The sequence below is a fragment of the Rosa rugosa genome, chromosome 3 (assembly GCF_958449725.1).
Source record: "Rosa rugosa chromosome 3, drRosRugo1.1, whole genome shotgun sequence".
Classification (NCBI taxonomy): domain Eukaryota; kingdom Viridiplantae; phylum Streptophyta; class Magnoliopsida; order Rosales; family Rosaceae; genus Rosa; species Rosa rugosa.
This window is the reverse complement of record NC_084822.1, coordinates 18,099,000-18,114,075: the sequence shown is the minus strand read 5'-3', so window position 1 is coordinate 18,114,075 and position 15,076 is coordinate 18,099,000. Positions and strand designations below refer to the sequence as shown.

General features: G+C 39.3%; 1 protein-coding gene and 1 long non-coding RNA gene across 2 annotated transcripts; one reads left to right on the top strand and one right to left on the bottom strand.

Annotated features, from left to right (window-relative positions):
* Positions 1-5,127: 5,127 nt before the first annotated feature.
* Positions 5,128-8,886, bottom strand: LOC133735522 (purple acid phosphatase-like). The gene is made up of 8 exons (XM_062162925.1): positions 8,576-8,886; positions 8,252-8,449; positions 7,980-8,091; positions 7,237-7,466; positions 6,572-6,710; positions 6,074-6,294; positions 5,629-5,750; positions 5,128-5,542 (listed from the first exon to the last, which is right to left on the bottom strand). Exons 1-8 carry the CDS (start codon positions 8,780-8,782, stop codon positions 5,350-5,352), a joined length of 1,422 nt encoding a protein of 473 aa, XP_062018909.1. The 5' UTR covers positions 8,783-8,886; the 3' UTR covers positions 5,128-5,349.
* A 4,843-nt stretch (positions 8,887-13,729) lies between these two features.
* LOC133735523 (uncharacterized) lies at positions 13,730-14,481 on the top strand. Its single transcript, XR_009859080.1, has 2 exons — positions 13,730-14,093; positions 14,319-14,481. It is a non-coding gene; the product is annotated as an uncharacterized LOC133735523 (long non-coding RNA).
* Positions 14,482-15,076: the final 595 nt, after the last annotated feature.

Below are 15,076 nucleotides of genomic sequence, written 5' to 3'. Positions count from 1 at the left end.
TTTGCGTTGGAATTACCGAAAGAAGTTAGACGACTACCATTGTTTTGCATTAGCTAAACATTTGGATTAGATTCTCCTAATGGTTAAGAGACAATGATGTACTCCGTTGGCTTATGAATAAAATTTTGAGTTCTTTTCATTATGACTCCATTTTGATTCATGAGCATGTTACTTTGTGACTACGATGGCTGGGCCATCAGTATTAATTCAAGGACATGGAATAGCCCAAGTTCTCTTTGCCAAATGGCACCTTGATTAATGTCACAGAAACTCTCTACGCTCCTAGGGCAAATCACACTCTATGAATAGCCAACAGATTCCATGCGAAAATGCATGTAGAGAACAGAAATGAGTTCCTTTGCAATGCCTCTCATGATTGCGAACGAAGGCGCATCTTAGAGAAGTTTATGTGTCTCTCTAGTGGACTGTATGTCACTTTTCGAGCTATTAAATCCAATAAAGTTATGAGAGAAGATCTCTTGGATTTAGACACATATTGGCTTTGTCTCGACAGGATAAGTCACCCTGGTCATGATATGATGATCCGTCTACTAAAGACTTCACATGGACACCCTCGAGCGAAATGAAGCAAGAATCAAAAATTGGTTCCTGGACTTAGCAAGACCGCAACAATTGCAGCATCTGGCGCTGCAGCTGTCTTAGGGCGCCATATGACCGCCCAAGTCCCTTGTGAGAACGCCATATATGGCGCTACCCATGGCCATGACGCCATGGATGTCAATCCCCATGGTTATAACGCCATGGATGCCACTTCCCATGGTCATGACACCATGATGGGTGATGTAGTCACAAACTTTGCTTCAATATGCGTCTCAAACGCTCAGGCCCAACCAAAACTCTCCTTGGTTGCTTCTAAGGCCTCTCGCTCATTTTACGAAGCCACTTCCTTAGGAAAATTAGGGCTGAGACCGTCCTATGCAAAGGATATGAAAATACTCATTATGTTCTTACATAGAATCCGTAGGGATTTTGTGGACTGATTCCACCAACTTGCGGACATTTAAATATCTCATGATGTTGGTTGATATGCAAACACGCTGGTCACGTGTTGTGCCATTGTCCACTTGTAATGCTGCTTATGAAACACTCCTAGCACACATCATATGACAACGGGCTCACTCCCGGAATCATCCTATTCAGTCAATTGGATTTGACTATGCTAGTGAGTTTACATCGAAGACTTTCGATGGATATTGCAATGAGACTGATGTTGGACATCATATTCTCATGTACACACCCAAATGGTCTCGCGGAAACGACTACGATGGTAGTCAGGACATTGGAAATGCGCCCCAATCTCCTTATCCGCTTGGGGTGATGCAATATCGCATGCAGTAATGCTAATTCGTCTACGACCCACTGCCACTCAATCTACCTCTGCGTTACAGCTAGTGACTGGGTACAAATATCGTACTTACGCATATTTGAGTGTGCCATTTATGTGCCAATTGCGCCGCCACAGCGCTCTATAATGGGTCCTTACAGACGAATGAGCAACTCAGTTGGATTTGAGACTCCAACAATCGTCCGCCACTTAATGCCCTTGCATGGCGATCTCCTTACCGCTAGATTTGCGGATGTCACTTTGATGAGACAGTCTTCCCGTCGTTAGGGGAGATAAGAACACAGATGTTCAGCAGGAACGACATGAATTGTCGTGGCCTGTCCCCACTATGTCTCATCTCGATCCCTACTAAAGTGACGAGATCACACAAATATGCTGCAAACATGCCCGCAAGGATGGAAGTCCCTACGAGAGGACGTAGCGCCACCCTACACAGAGGTAGGCATGGCGCCAATGCCAAAGAGAGTGGTACTCTGGCGTTATAGGCCATGGCCCCAGCTAGGATGCGTGGGAGGCCCGTGAGTTCGAAGGATACTTTGGCACATTCCAACCCTTTGATCATCGACACTCAAAATCCGTCTCATGAGAATCTTCCGGGTTATGGTTATCGTTGGGGGACGCCTCAACGTTAGAACCCTATTCCTGAGAATATAGAGCTCTATGAAAATTACACTAGTGTACATGAGACGTGGGATAGAAACTCCATCATAATTGATTATGTAGTTGCGCATTTCGTTGCGCATGAGTTTGTTGAGTTAGACGATATCGAACCACGCTCCGTTGATGAATGAATGCCAACGTAGAGAGATTTGGCCTAAATGGAAAGATGCGATCCAGGTTAAGATGGATTCTCTAACGAAGAGGAAGGTTTTCTGAGCTAGTAATGTCAACACCTCCTGACATAAAACCTATTGACTAATGGGTCTTCGTTAGAAAGCGTGATGAGAAAAAGAGATGGCAATCTCGCCTTATGGGGCAAGGCTTCTCACAAAACGCCCTGGAATCGACTACGATGAGACATATTCTCTCATAATGGATGTTATTGCACTCCACTACCTTGTCAGTTTGGTAGTTTCCGAATAACTGAACATGCAGCTTACAAATGTGGTCACTACGTATCTCTATGGAGATCTAGATACGGAATATACATGAAGGTTCATGGTGAACTTCATTTACCCAAGTCAAGTGGCTCTAGACCACGGAGCGCGTTTACAAAGAGGTTGTAACGCTCACTAAAGTGACTACTTGATTGGGAAGGGATATGCCCACGCGTTTCCATAACAAGTTTCGGATTCTATCGCGGTTCATGTTGGACATGATCTTCATTGGAAGCCCTTAAAGAGTTAAGGGAAACCGCTGAACACTAGAAATCCGAGTTTGAGATGAAGGATTTTGGGAGAACACGATTATGTCTCGGTTTGGAACTCGAGCATCGTGTCGATAGATGCTTAGGCATTTTGACAAGGTCAAGCCTTCAAGCACCCCCATGATCGTTCGTAGTCTTGATCCTGAAAAGGATCCTCTAGCTTCGTCGAAAGGATGATGACGAAGATGTGCTAGAGGCAGAAGTGCCTTACTCGAGTACAATAGGCGTATTATTGTACTTAGTTAAATGCACAAGACCGGACATCTCATTTGCAGTAAGCTTGTTAACTAAGATATAACTTTGCGCCAACGCGACGCCATTAGGATTGGTGTAAAAGATATCTTTCAGTACTTGAGATGTACGATTGATATGGGCTTGTTCTATCCCTACAGATAGATGATGGATTCGGTCCCATCACACACCAGGAACGCCGCCAACACTGGCCTGCGTCCTCTATCCCCATCCCAAAACAACATGTGTTTTGGAAGGTTTTGCTGATGTTGGGTATCTCTCTAACCCACACAAAAGTCTTCCCAAACTGGTTAAGTGTTCACCATGGGTAAAGACCGTGATAACTTGGAGGTCTACAGAAATAGACCCTAGTCGCTATATCTTCGAACAATGCAGAGATCATTGCTCTTCACGAAGAGATTCGTGAATGTATATGGATTGGATCCATAATTACGCATGTTCGAAAAATTGTGGTTTGAAGTCTACCATAGATGAGCCTACAAGCATTTAGGATAATGCAGCTTGTTTTGAACAAATGAAGTAAGGCTACATCAAAGCGACAACACCAAGCTTAATCAGCAACAACAGACTCTCCTCAAGATCAAAATGAACTAGGTTCGATCTGAGGACAGTGTGGCAGACTTGCTCACTAAGTCATTGCCTAAATTCCACTTTCGAGAAACATGTTGGTAGCATCGTTTACGGAAGTTATCCGAACTCCCATGACCGTAGTCATCAGGGGGAGATGCAGACATCAGGGGGAGATGTCTACATGTATGGTCTCGAAACGTGAAGGGTGTGTTGTGCTCTTTTTCCCCTTCGACCGAGGTTATTTTTGTCCCACTGGGTTTTTGTTACTCGGCAAGGTTTTTAACGAGGCAACGAGAGAAACACCGCGTTTGGACAACACAAGGGGGAGTGTTTAAGGATATCTCTATTTGTGTTTGGCCCAAACTCTAGGTTACTTGACCTAGTGGTAATAAGGTTAAATTAGAAGGATCTAGATTCCTATTCAATGTACGATTACTTTCCTTGTACGATTGAGATTCTATGCATTGTAATCCTCTATATAAAGAGGCCCCTATTATCAATGAGAATACACAGCGAATTTCTCTCTCTCAATTTCAGTTTCTCTACAACAAAATTAAGATTTTAAAACCATGCCTAATTTTGGGATGGGCCGAGCACGACCTAGCATGATATGAATTTAGGGCATGGGCCGACCCGGGCTTAACGTTCAAGTAAATGGGCTGGCACGAGCCCGAGCACAATAATAAATGGGTCGGCCCGAGTATGGCACGTAGAACAAATAGGCCCACCCGGCCCCGCCCGTTTGCCACCTCTAATGTCCACACTAAGCCGTCAATCTTGCCTCCATCCAGTTTTTGTCTTTGGCTATACTGTTTCCTCGATCCCAATCTTACCTCGATCCAAAGGGTCAAGACACCCTAATCTTGCCTCAGATTTGAAGATGACTGCATCACCAAAGACCAAAAGACACAAGAACAAGAGAAACACATGAATTGTCTATGTAAACAACCCCATGGCCAAATGCAATATGGACTAGATTTTACATTTGAATCTGGAGCTGTTACACACTACCAGATTTTGAGTTCTATGACCACCATCCTATTTAAGTACTATAATGTATTGTACAAGTATAAATGCGATGTGGACTTATAATGTGTAGATGATTCTATCAATTTTTTTTTTTTTAATAAGAAAAAAACTACAAAGAAAAGCCTCTAGGGCAACCAACATTGAAATTATCAAAAACTGAAGCAGCGACATTAGGGGGAAGATTGCGACTCCATGATTTTATCTCTGCTTCCTGTTGTGTACGAAACTTTAGTATGCAGTGTTGCTGTGTGCATTTTTGTTTTCTTTGGTCTGGAAAAGATTTCACTAAAAGCAAGCCAAATAGTACAACCAAGCAGAGAACAGAGAATAACAAAATACAAACAGCTAACAGAGATGGCATTTAAGTTATTTAAGTGGTTAATTTTTAAATTCTTATCCAAAGTTCGTTGCGGTTGATGAACTCTATTTGCTTTACTATATATTAATGTCTACTTAGTTGCAAAGGATGTTGCAGAGGAAGAATTGATGCAATAATTCGGAACTCTAACAACGATGAAAACTATATATAGCAATACCGCTGATAATATAGAGATGAACAACATGAGTATATAGTGATAGCAGAGCAAGAAAATGATAGTATATGTAGCAACAAGGAAATAAGTAGAAAGATATACATGATTCAGCCTTCGGATCGAGGAAACTAGGAAAGTATCAACTATTAAGTCTTTTAACCTATACATTTGGGTATATATTCTACAAGAACAATAGCAGCCGAAAGTTGTGTTGTATATTTCTGACATTATGTTCAAGCACTTGTGGAATCATCAAGAGGATGAAAGTATCTATTCAAGAACACCATAGAATCAGCTTCTACAGCATATCCATCTTGATTACGGTGCCAACTAAAATAAGCATGGCTTCGGTTCTTGATGTCAAAAATGGCATGACCAAAACTGGCCTCTCGATAGGCCGAGTACGCTGGCTGTGGCTCTGTCATGCTGCACACAGAAGAAGACATTCAATGATTCAAGTATTGTCACAAAATATCAAATATATCATGTTACACATATTCATTTATACTTACGAGGTTGCTAAGCCTTCAAGATTTCCTCCATCCCCAATGGTAATGTACACAGGTGCAGATTGATCTTTCACAGGAATGCAATTACCATTTGTAATGTTATATGCAACATTGGATATGCGTTCCTGTGTTATATAGAATTAGAAATCACTTATTGAACAATGCGCTCATGATGATTAATGGGGCAGGGAAAAAGGAAATAAATACATGCAGTTTCCTTTCACATAGCTATCAGAATTTGTGAAAAGTAATTTTCCTCAAAAGGGTTTTGTGTAGCTTATCAAAAACATTGAATTCATCAGGGATAAAATATGCTGAACTGCAAAATCTTAGTTTTACAAATAGAGAGTAATTTGACAGAGACAATGACCAGTTCTATGCAGATAGCAGGTATCAAACAAAATGATTCTGAAACTAATGATTTAGAACATATACATCGAGCACTTACAGATCGTTCATAGGCATGGACATGACCAGAAAATACCACGTCAACTTTGTACTGTACAAACCACGGCTCAAACATCACTCTCATGCTTTCTCCTTCCATATAGTGATAGTTGTAGCTATTATACCATGGGGAATGCATTAAGACAATCAACCATGGTGTCTCACTTCTATTAACTTTTGATAGCTCCTGCTCGAGCCATACGTACTGAGGAGTGTATTTACCTAAAGAAAAACAAGATAGTAAGAAAAATGAAATAATATGGTTGAATGAACTTGTTTAATCAGTCACCTTAATTAACAAAGTCCTTTTCTTCTTGGCATTGAAAACAACAAAACAAGGAACAGAAACGTGCCTAACAAAGACATTTTGTACAGATGATCTAACTAAAATGTTAAATATATCTGAAACTACTACACTTTTCATACCTTTTGCTGGATAGACTTGTTCGTTACTCATGTTGATAAAAATAGTATGCATGAATATAATATATATTCTTACCATATGCTGAATATGAAGCTAAGACGATGATGTAGGACGAAGCTCTCTTGATTGAGTACCAAACAGGGGCAGTACTCCCTGATGCTTTATGTGGGACATGATACCGGTGAGTGTAAGGTTTAAAAGGTTTGGTTTCACCCTGCCATATATAAAAGTACCAATTCTCTTTTAGTAAAAGTAGTTCATCCAATGATTCATCAGTACTTGGAAAGTGCATATGCAAAATGATTGAGCAGCAAATTCTGGTTCAAATTTTATAACATGGACAACTGTAAATAAACTAATATGGCACCATGGTCCGAGACCATATAATAATTTTCCTCACGTTCATTAGCTATCATACATCCATGCTTATCTTGTTGTTTAGCATTTCTGCAATGCAGGCCGTGCTTGCGTTCTTTGGTTTCCCGAAGAAGACAATCATTCTTATAGGTGGCAATCCGAATACACTTATTACCTATCATACGTTGTTTTCTTACAAAAGTATATACCAACCGAGGTAAAACTAACATCAAGAAATAGTCTCTATGTATGTCTCCAAAGATGTATTATGTTATAGTACTAAAAATAACTATATCATGTATGATCTTATCCAAGACAAGAAAAGACAACTACGAGTACAAGTTTATGTTCCAGAGAAACCAAAGGTTTTTTGAGATGCTTACAATTTCTGGGGCAAAATCAATTTCATGATTCCCTGCAGTCCATATCCAAGGTTGATAAGCAGCACTTCGCTCTGTGAATCTTCCCCATGTATCCCATCTGACATTATCATGATTTGGGTAGTCATCCGCATAGGAGAGGTCGCCAACAAATAAAATTGTCTCTCCTTTCAGTGGATTTAGCTCGTAATGAGTTAGCGTCTTGTTTGAATCAAAGGTCTGACCCAGATCCCCTGCAACCCAATGGTAACTGTACAGACATGTCTATATGATATTCATATGTATGGAAATGCAGTGTTGCCGATCTTGTCCATTATGTAGTTCCCATGCTTTTAAGATTAAGGCCAAAATAAACACTATGTCTTCATATTAAAGCTATACTAGTTTGAAGAAATTACAAAACATAAGACCAAAGACATTTGAAATAGCTAGCTCAATACAATATAACTGAAATGGATTTAAATTAACTATAACAAGGAAGCATTTGAAACTCATTTGAACTTTTTCTTTCAATTCAAAATCCAATTAGATTCTTATAGTTCGAGCATGCAATTTAACTATACAATATTAACTAAATCACTATTTTCGAAACCATTCATCCAAAATGAACCCTGAAAGACAAGAATATATCATAAGACTGGAACCATTATCTATGATTCATAATGCCAAATGTTGAATGAAGTCTATCGAGCTAGATGATCCTTACTATGTATTGTGTTTTGAATCTTTTGATACAGAATACTTACCTATGAGACCAAATGTGTAAGGGACGTCTGGCCCAACTTCAGGAGGAGTCATAAACCAGAACTGCCGCTCAGAGTGGTCGACTCCAACGACATAGTAATATTTGGTATTGAACTACAAGAACACAGACGATTGGATCACAATGCTTATACTACATTCATCATTTCAATAAAAGACCTCCAAAACTTAGTCTCTCTCATACAGATTCCACACCAACCTAGCATTTGAAGAAATAACAATCGAGGGAAATCTGAAACTAAACATAAAATTGTACCTTTAATTTTTTGATGGTGGTGTGGTGAATGTAACCGGAAGTGTAATCGTAGAATTTATAGGTTTTAACTTTTCCCTCAGCCTTCTTTTGCTTCCCATTCGTGCTCCAGTAAAGCACGGTACTGGAACCTGGTTCATCTACAGTCACCCATGACACAATCACAGCCTTCCCTTGACGGTCCCCTTGCGTTATATGAACCTTCACACAAGAACACACACATTAATCATACAACTAAACAAAATTAAACACCAAAAGTTTGAGTACACCTCATGATCAATCCAATTAATAACAGAAGCTTAAGCTATAAATCTTGAAAAACTATACTTGTTGAGGTGCATTATAGCCTGGAGGGACTTTAAACACATCACTGTCAAGAGGCATATCCAAACTTCTGTTAATTTGCCTCACAAAAGTGCTTGTTTTGCCTCCATTACACACCACACCCAAGTTCAAAACCAAACCCAATACTACAAATATAGCTACCCTTTGTATGGACCAAGTAGAAGCACAAGCTAATCCCAACACACCCATTCTCTTCAAACTATCAAGAGCACCCTCAAACTCCACCAGTCCATACAAAACCCATTCGGCTCCTTTTATATACAGATGACGAATTTAATCCAAATAAAAAAAAAAGTTTAATTTTCTGGAAAATGTGGGAAATATTGAGAGGTTTGTACAAATATGCAAGTTAGATGTCAAGGAGTTGAATACTAACGAATTGGGTCTGCCTAGATTTCTTCAGTGCATTGTTTGCATACACGGAGATACCAATAAATAATTTAGCATTGGAGTGCAAGCTAATTTGTTCCCAAGTTTAAAGCTCCTTGTGAATTGTGTTGATCCAAACATTTGGAAAAGGAATCTGGCTGATGGTGATAATGATGTTGTAGTAGAAGAAGGGCCTTCAATGGTCTCTTTGAGCACTTTGTGTAGACGCTTGTGGTTTTCGTCCATTTTCTGTTTGCTCTGTTTTGTCCCCTTTGCCTTTGTTTTCGACGCTGTTTGCTTTTTGATATATTGTTTTGTCTCTGTATTGCTTTCTACGTTCTTTTGCTTTCCTTTTGGTCCCCATGTCCAAGCTTCAGACTAAAATTCTTGAGGGTCAAGTTACTTTCGATCCATGATAGTGTAAATTTTTGTATGAGATAGGCTAGGTTTTTGATATAATTTTCGTTAGAAATATGGGTCAATTTGTTGAAATCAATGCGAAACATAACTGAACCGACTTTTTGGTGTCACAACTAATCGAATGATAAAATTATCAGTTCGATTAATAGTCAATACAGACAAATCGGACCGTCAGAACTGGGTCATCCCTACTTACCTACTTATGCTAGGCAACTTTTATACTCCAGTAAATGCGAAAAAGTGTAAGTTTTATCCTTGGACCAAGTCGGTTTTGGTAATTATTATTATTATTATTTTTTTGACAAACAAAAACAAATATAATTTCATTAAAGTGAAAAAAAAAAAAAATTAAGGACCTAACTATGGGTCAAATATTAAAGACTAAAAAGAAACAACAAATAAGCGTAAACAAACAAAGTCGGCTTTTTCTCTCTTTGCTAGGGTATCTCTCTGGCGGAGAAACTGACCGAGATTGTTCTGTGATGGGGAGTCGTTGTTTAGGCTGTCATTGCTGGAAGGACCAGAAGATGCCGTGAGCCTGGTTGGGGGCGGCAAAGTAATCCAGGATCCCTTCTTTTACCTATGTGGTCGCTTTCTCTCTCCGCAGAAACCCGTCGTGATCCTGTTGCTCACGGCGGCGGTCTCTGGGATATGGGGGCTCAAGGAGAGGATCTTGATCCAGGAGGATGAAGCTGGAGTTTTTGTCTTCTAGTTCAAGGACAAGGAGGAGAAGAACCGTGTCCTTAATGGCGGACCATGGTTTTACAACAGTTCGATGTTGGTGTTGGAGGACTACGACGACATCAACTCGTTAGAGGCGGTGTCTCTTCATCATCTGAAGGTTTGGGTGGTGGTGAAGGGGCTGAGAATGGCCATGCGGAATGAGCGTGCCCTAAACCTCCTCAGGAATGATCTGGGGGTTTTTGTTTGGGTTGACCTGACGGCGGTGCAGCGCAAGGATCCGATCCAGAGGTTTGGGTGATCCACGATGTGCGACTGGAGAATTTGGGCCCGACATATGTACAACTTTTCACTAGAGGTCTCGGTGCTTCTGGAATTCCGGTATGAAAAGTGCCAAAGCATCTTTCCAAAGTTCGGGTTGTTCAGCTATGAAGGTGGGGGTTGTGGTAAGGGTTTGGTGGTCGTGTCGCAATCGGGTTCGGAACCGGAGGAGAGCTTGCTAGCCTCGGTGGCGACTGCGGTGGGGATGGAGTCGACTGGGATAGTGTAGGAGCAGCATGGGTCGGTGTTGCTGGAAACGGAGCTAGAGGTGAGGCAAGCCGGCATGGAGGGTGATCCAGAGGCGACCCCGACTTCTTCGGCGGGAAACCCTAAATTCAATTTAGGGTTGACCGCTGGGTTGGATTTGACTGGATTAAAGGGAGTGGGGCCGGGTTTTGTGAAGGCTATTGGGCCCAATGCTGATTCTGAGGGCTGGAACACAACTAGTGCATTGGGTGTGCACAAGACTCGCGAAATTGATCTAATCCAGGACTGGAAGCGACTCTGTTTGGCGCCCGTTAATTCCTTTGCAAGGAATTTTTGAGGTGGGTTTAGTGGAAGTTCCTGTTACTACTGTTGGGAAGGCTCCGAAGAAAAAGAGTCGTCCTCGTGGTCGGGTGATTGTGACTCTTGTTCCTAGTTGGAGGAGGTTCCCCTACCCTAGGAGGGTTAGGGATGCTTTTTCTATTTTATTGCTTTGAACAAGCGAGTGTTTGCTCGACGCTTGCTCCATGCTCCTTGCCCTTGATCGTTGCATTTTGCTGGTTGATGAGTGGCAATGTACATCATTGAAGGTCTTAGGCGTCAACGCTTGTCATATTGGTTGCTTTGATTTAGGGTTGTTTTGGTGTAGGAGTTTTTTATTTTTGCTTTTTCTTTTTTAGGTTGTTTTTTTTTTGTTGCTCTGCTCTTTGCAGACTGACTTGTGCATTGAGATGTATTATGAGGGATTTTCCAATCCCTCTACCTTGACCGAGCGAGGTCGTTGATATTATTAATGAAACTTGATTCTGTTGCCCTAAAAAAAAAAAAAAAAAGCTTAAACAAACAACTAAATTGAAGTTGAATCTGATTATGCAATTCTTGCGAGGCTCATTAAGAACACTGATGTTTCTCTTCATTCTCTTGGCTCTCTCATGACTTGCTGCAGAAATCTTATTGATAAGTTCCAATCTTTTTCTCTAAGACACATTTATAGGGAGTGTAACATGGTTGCTGACTGCCTTACTAATTAAAAATAGCATTACTCATGCCTATGGAGTTGTGAAATTTGAAAGTCCTCTGATTCATGTTTCTCAGGCTTATTTTGAAGACCTTGATGATGCTGTAAAAATGCGCAGAACAAGTAAGGCCTAGTGTGAGGCTTGCTAGCTAAGTTGTTTTTGTTTTGGGACGTTTCGATCCCCTCTGTAACCACAAAAAAAAGAAAGAAAAAAGTTATATAGCCTAAACAAACAACCCAACAAGATACTACTAGACTTGCAAATTTACCAGATTTTGATCTGAATCTGCTCTGGATCCGTAATTATTGGATCGGTTTAGATCGAACATCTAATTTGTTGATATGTTAATGATCCGGATCTGTTAATCAGTTTATTTAAAGGATCAAACACGGATTTAGGTTGATCCGATCGGTTAATGATCCAGTCCTTTTTCATAATAATAATATTTTTTTTATTAATACATTATTGTTTTTCAAAAATATAAAATATTAAGACTCTGAAAATTTAGTATTTTGGTTACTTTAGTTTATCGTTCTAGGGAATCTTTTGATAATGTTATTCAACTTTTGGCGATACTTTTCATGTTGTTTTAATATTTTATTAATGTTTTATGAGGTATGATGATAAAAATTTAATATTACTATTTAAAATTATCCGTTAATCCGGCGGATACGGATTTGAATTGACCTATCAACGATCCGCTGGGTTAACAGAGTGGGTCGGGTTGAAATTTTTTTTTACTAAACAGATTCAAATTTAAGTCGATCTGCTTCAAATTCGATCTATTTACAGATCTAGACAATATCGGTCCAAACCAAGCGACCCCCAACAAGTGGTCACCTAAGCAGCAAGACAATAACGGAGGAGAAATGTGCGATGGCGCCATCACCACCACAATTTGAAAGAACAAAGGAATTTCACAGATGCCTAAAGATAGGGAGAAAATGAAGGGCGGAGCTTTTCAGAGAATGTGCCTCGGTAACTAATGCCACTCATTGGATTCTATAGTCTCTTATATTTGGGGTTTCTCCAACTTTGCAAACGTTAGCATTTTTCTGCGTATTAGTCTTCAAAGCTGGTGCTTGTTTTTTCTGCTACGTACGGCAAAGCCTTTCTTGCTTTACTCTATAACAACCACAGAAACATTTGCATAAAAATACATATTTTTACATTTCTGCTAACTCACTGCTTTGTTATTGATACAATTGCAATGGAATTCGATCGCTTAAACTATTGAACTAGGGCTACGGTCTGCACCAAAGTCACTCAAAAGTTCTCTTAGGGGGGTGTATTGTATTTGGATTTGTACAGACTTTTTGAAAAGTCCCACTACTAGCAAAACAAGCATCTCACACAGATTTTCCTCACACAGATTTTATAAAGCCACGGATGTCTGTGTGAATTGGCAATATGTACAAAAATCCGTATGAAATAAGTATGATTGGGCCCACAAGAGTTTATAGAATAACAATAGCCACGGTTGTCCGTGTGAAAAAACATCAGATACAGACTTCCGTGTGAAAGTTAAAACACTTTATCATCTACTCACACGGTTGTCCGTGTGAAACAACATCAGATACAGACTTCCGTGTGAAAGTTAAAACACTTTATCATCTACTCACACGGTTGTCCGTGTGAAACAACATCAGATACAGACTTCCGTGTGAAAGTTAAAATACTTTATCATCTACTCACACGGTTGTCCGTGTGAAGCCTAATTCACACATATATCAAATATTAGTTTATTAAAAAATCTTTCTTTTTCCGTGCTATATGAATTGTGGAGGGACGGTCTTCCATGACTAAAACTTTTTGACACAGATATCTGTGTGAAATTAGCGTTACACAGATATCTGTGAAAAATAAAGATACGGAAATCCGTGTGAAAAAAAAAACACATACAGAATTCTGTATAAATCTTTAAATGATATTTATTAGTAATAATAAAATTATAATTCTACACAAATGACTTTTGCATCTCACACGGATGTCAGTGTGAGATGAGATGCTGGTCACTATTAATTACCTTTTTCTTTTCTTTTTTAGAATAAATCACTATTAATTAACTCACATTATATATTTCTATACCCAATAAATTAAACATTACCCGTGTTAAGAGATAATGCCTCTTTATTCAAAAAAGAAGAAGAAGAGATAGTGCCTCTCTCTCCCTCTCTGTCTCTCTCTCTCTCTCTCTCTCGTACATATCTTATCCTTTCCAGTCACAAATTCTTGCATGTTATCATGGTATAGATCTACTTCTTCAATTCAAAAGGGAATTGGATCTCTTGGGGTTCGATCTGAAGAAGCTCGTCGGTGCTCAAATTGGAAGCGATCGATCGGAGTGAGGACTAAGAAGAGATGGTAGGTGATTTTTCAGCTGAGGGATTCGAATGATTTGAGAGTGGGTCTGCAAAATTGAGAGAGATGCAAAGCAGCAGCAGCAGCAGCAACATTGAAGCCTATGGATTTCCAGATAACAGTAGGTAGTTCATTTATCTCTCGTTGATAATTTGTTATTGCATTCTTGATCTGGGTCTTCATTAGCTTCTTCCCAAGATCTAATCTTTTATTCTTTTTTCTAGGAAAGAATTCTCCTGATTACTGACCCTGATGTCAAAAGAAATTATGCGGTTTGGATGATTTATATTCATCAATTTTAATTCTTTATTCCAATCAATAATTTTGCTTTCTTCACTATTCCTTTACAGAGATCGCCAGTTATTTAGGAGTGAATTCTTCCTATGGATCTGGAATTTGATGACAATGAAGCGGTGATGGTTGCTGAAGAACAGATCTGGAAATTGTGACTAAATGAGAATATTATTATATGGGATTTGACTCATAAAATTAATTATATTAATTAATCTTTAATACTGTATCATGTACATTGAAAAAAAAAACAAAAATGCTAAAATTATACCCTTAAATACAAATGGTGAAATGATTTTTTTTAATTTTTTATATCTCATTAGTCCACACTGATATTAAATACTTAATATCAAATATTTAATTATGTATGTTGATAGATGGTGGGACCCACGATAAATGTTCACACGGACTCCCAAAACCGTGTGAATAGAGCATTAGCGCCCCCTCCGAAGGCAACCGAAAAACAATCCGTAGCTGCACTGTAGGTAAAAGCCTTTACACACTGACATCCGTGTGAAATGATAGTATTTCACACAGATTTAAATCTGTGTGAGTTGCCCGTTTTGCTAGTAGTGTCCACAGACTCTTTAAAAAGTTAATAGACTGCTATTAATTTCTTAAAACCATTGATTTTAGCAACAGACTTTTTATTCATTTTTGAAAATCCATATACTTTAAGCAACATAATGTATGCAGCTCTTAAGAGTTAGGAGTGAAATCGATGAGAAAAGAAAAGAAACATCAGGAACATGAGACAATAGTACCAATACATCTCATTATCGATTAATCAAGGAAAACGTATCGGAGATCGAGAACC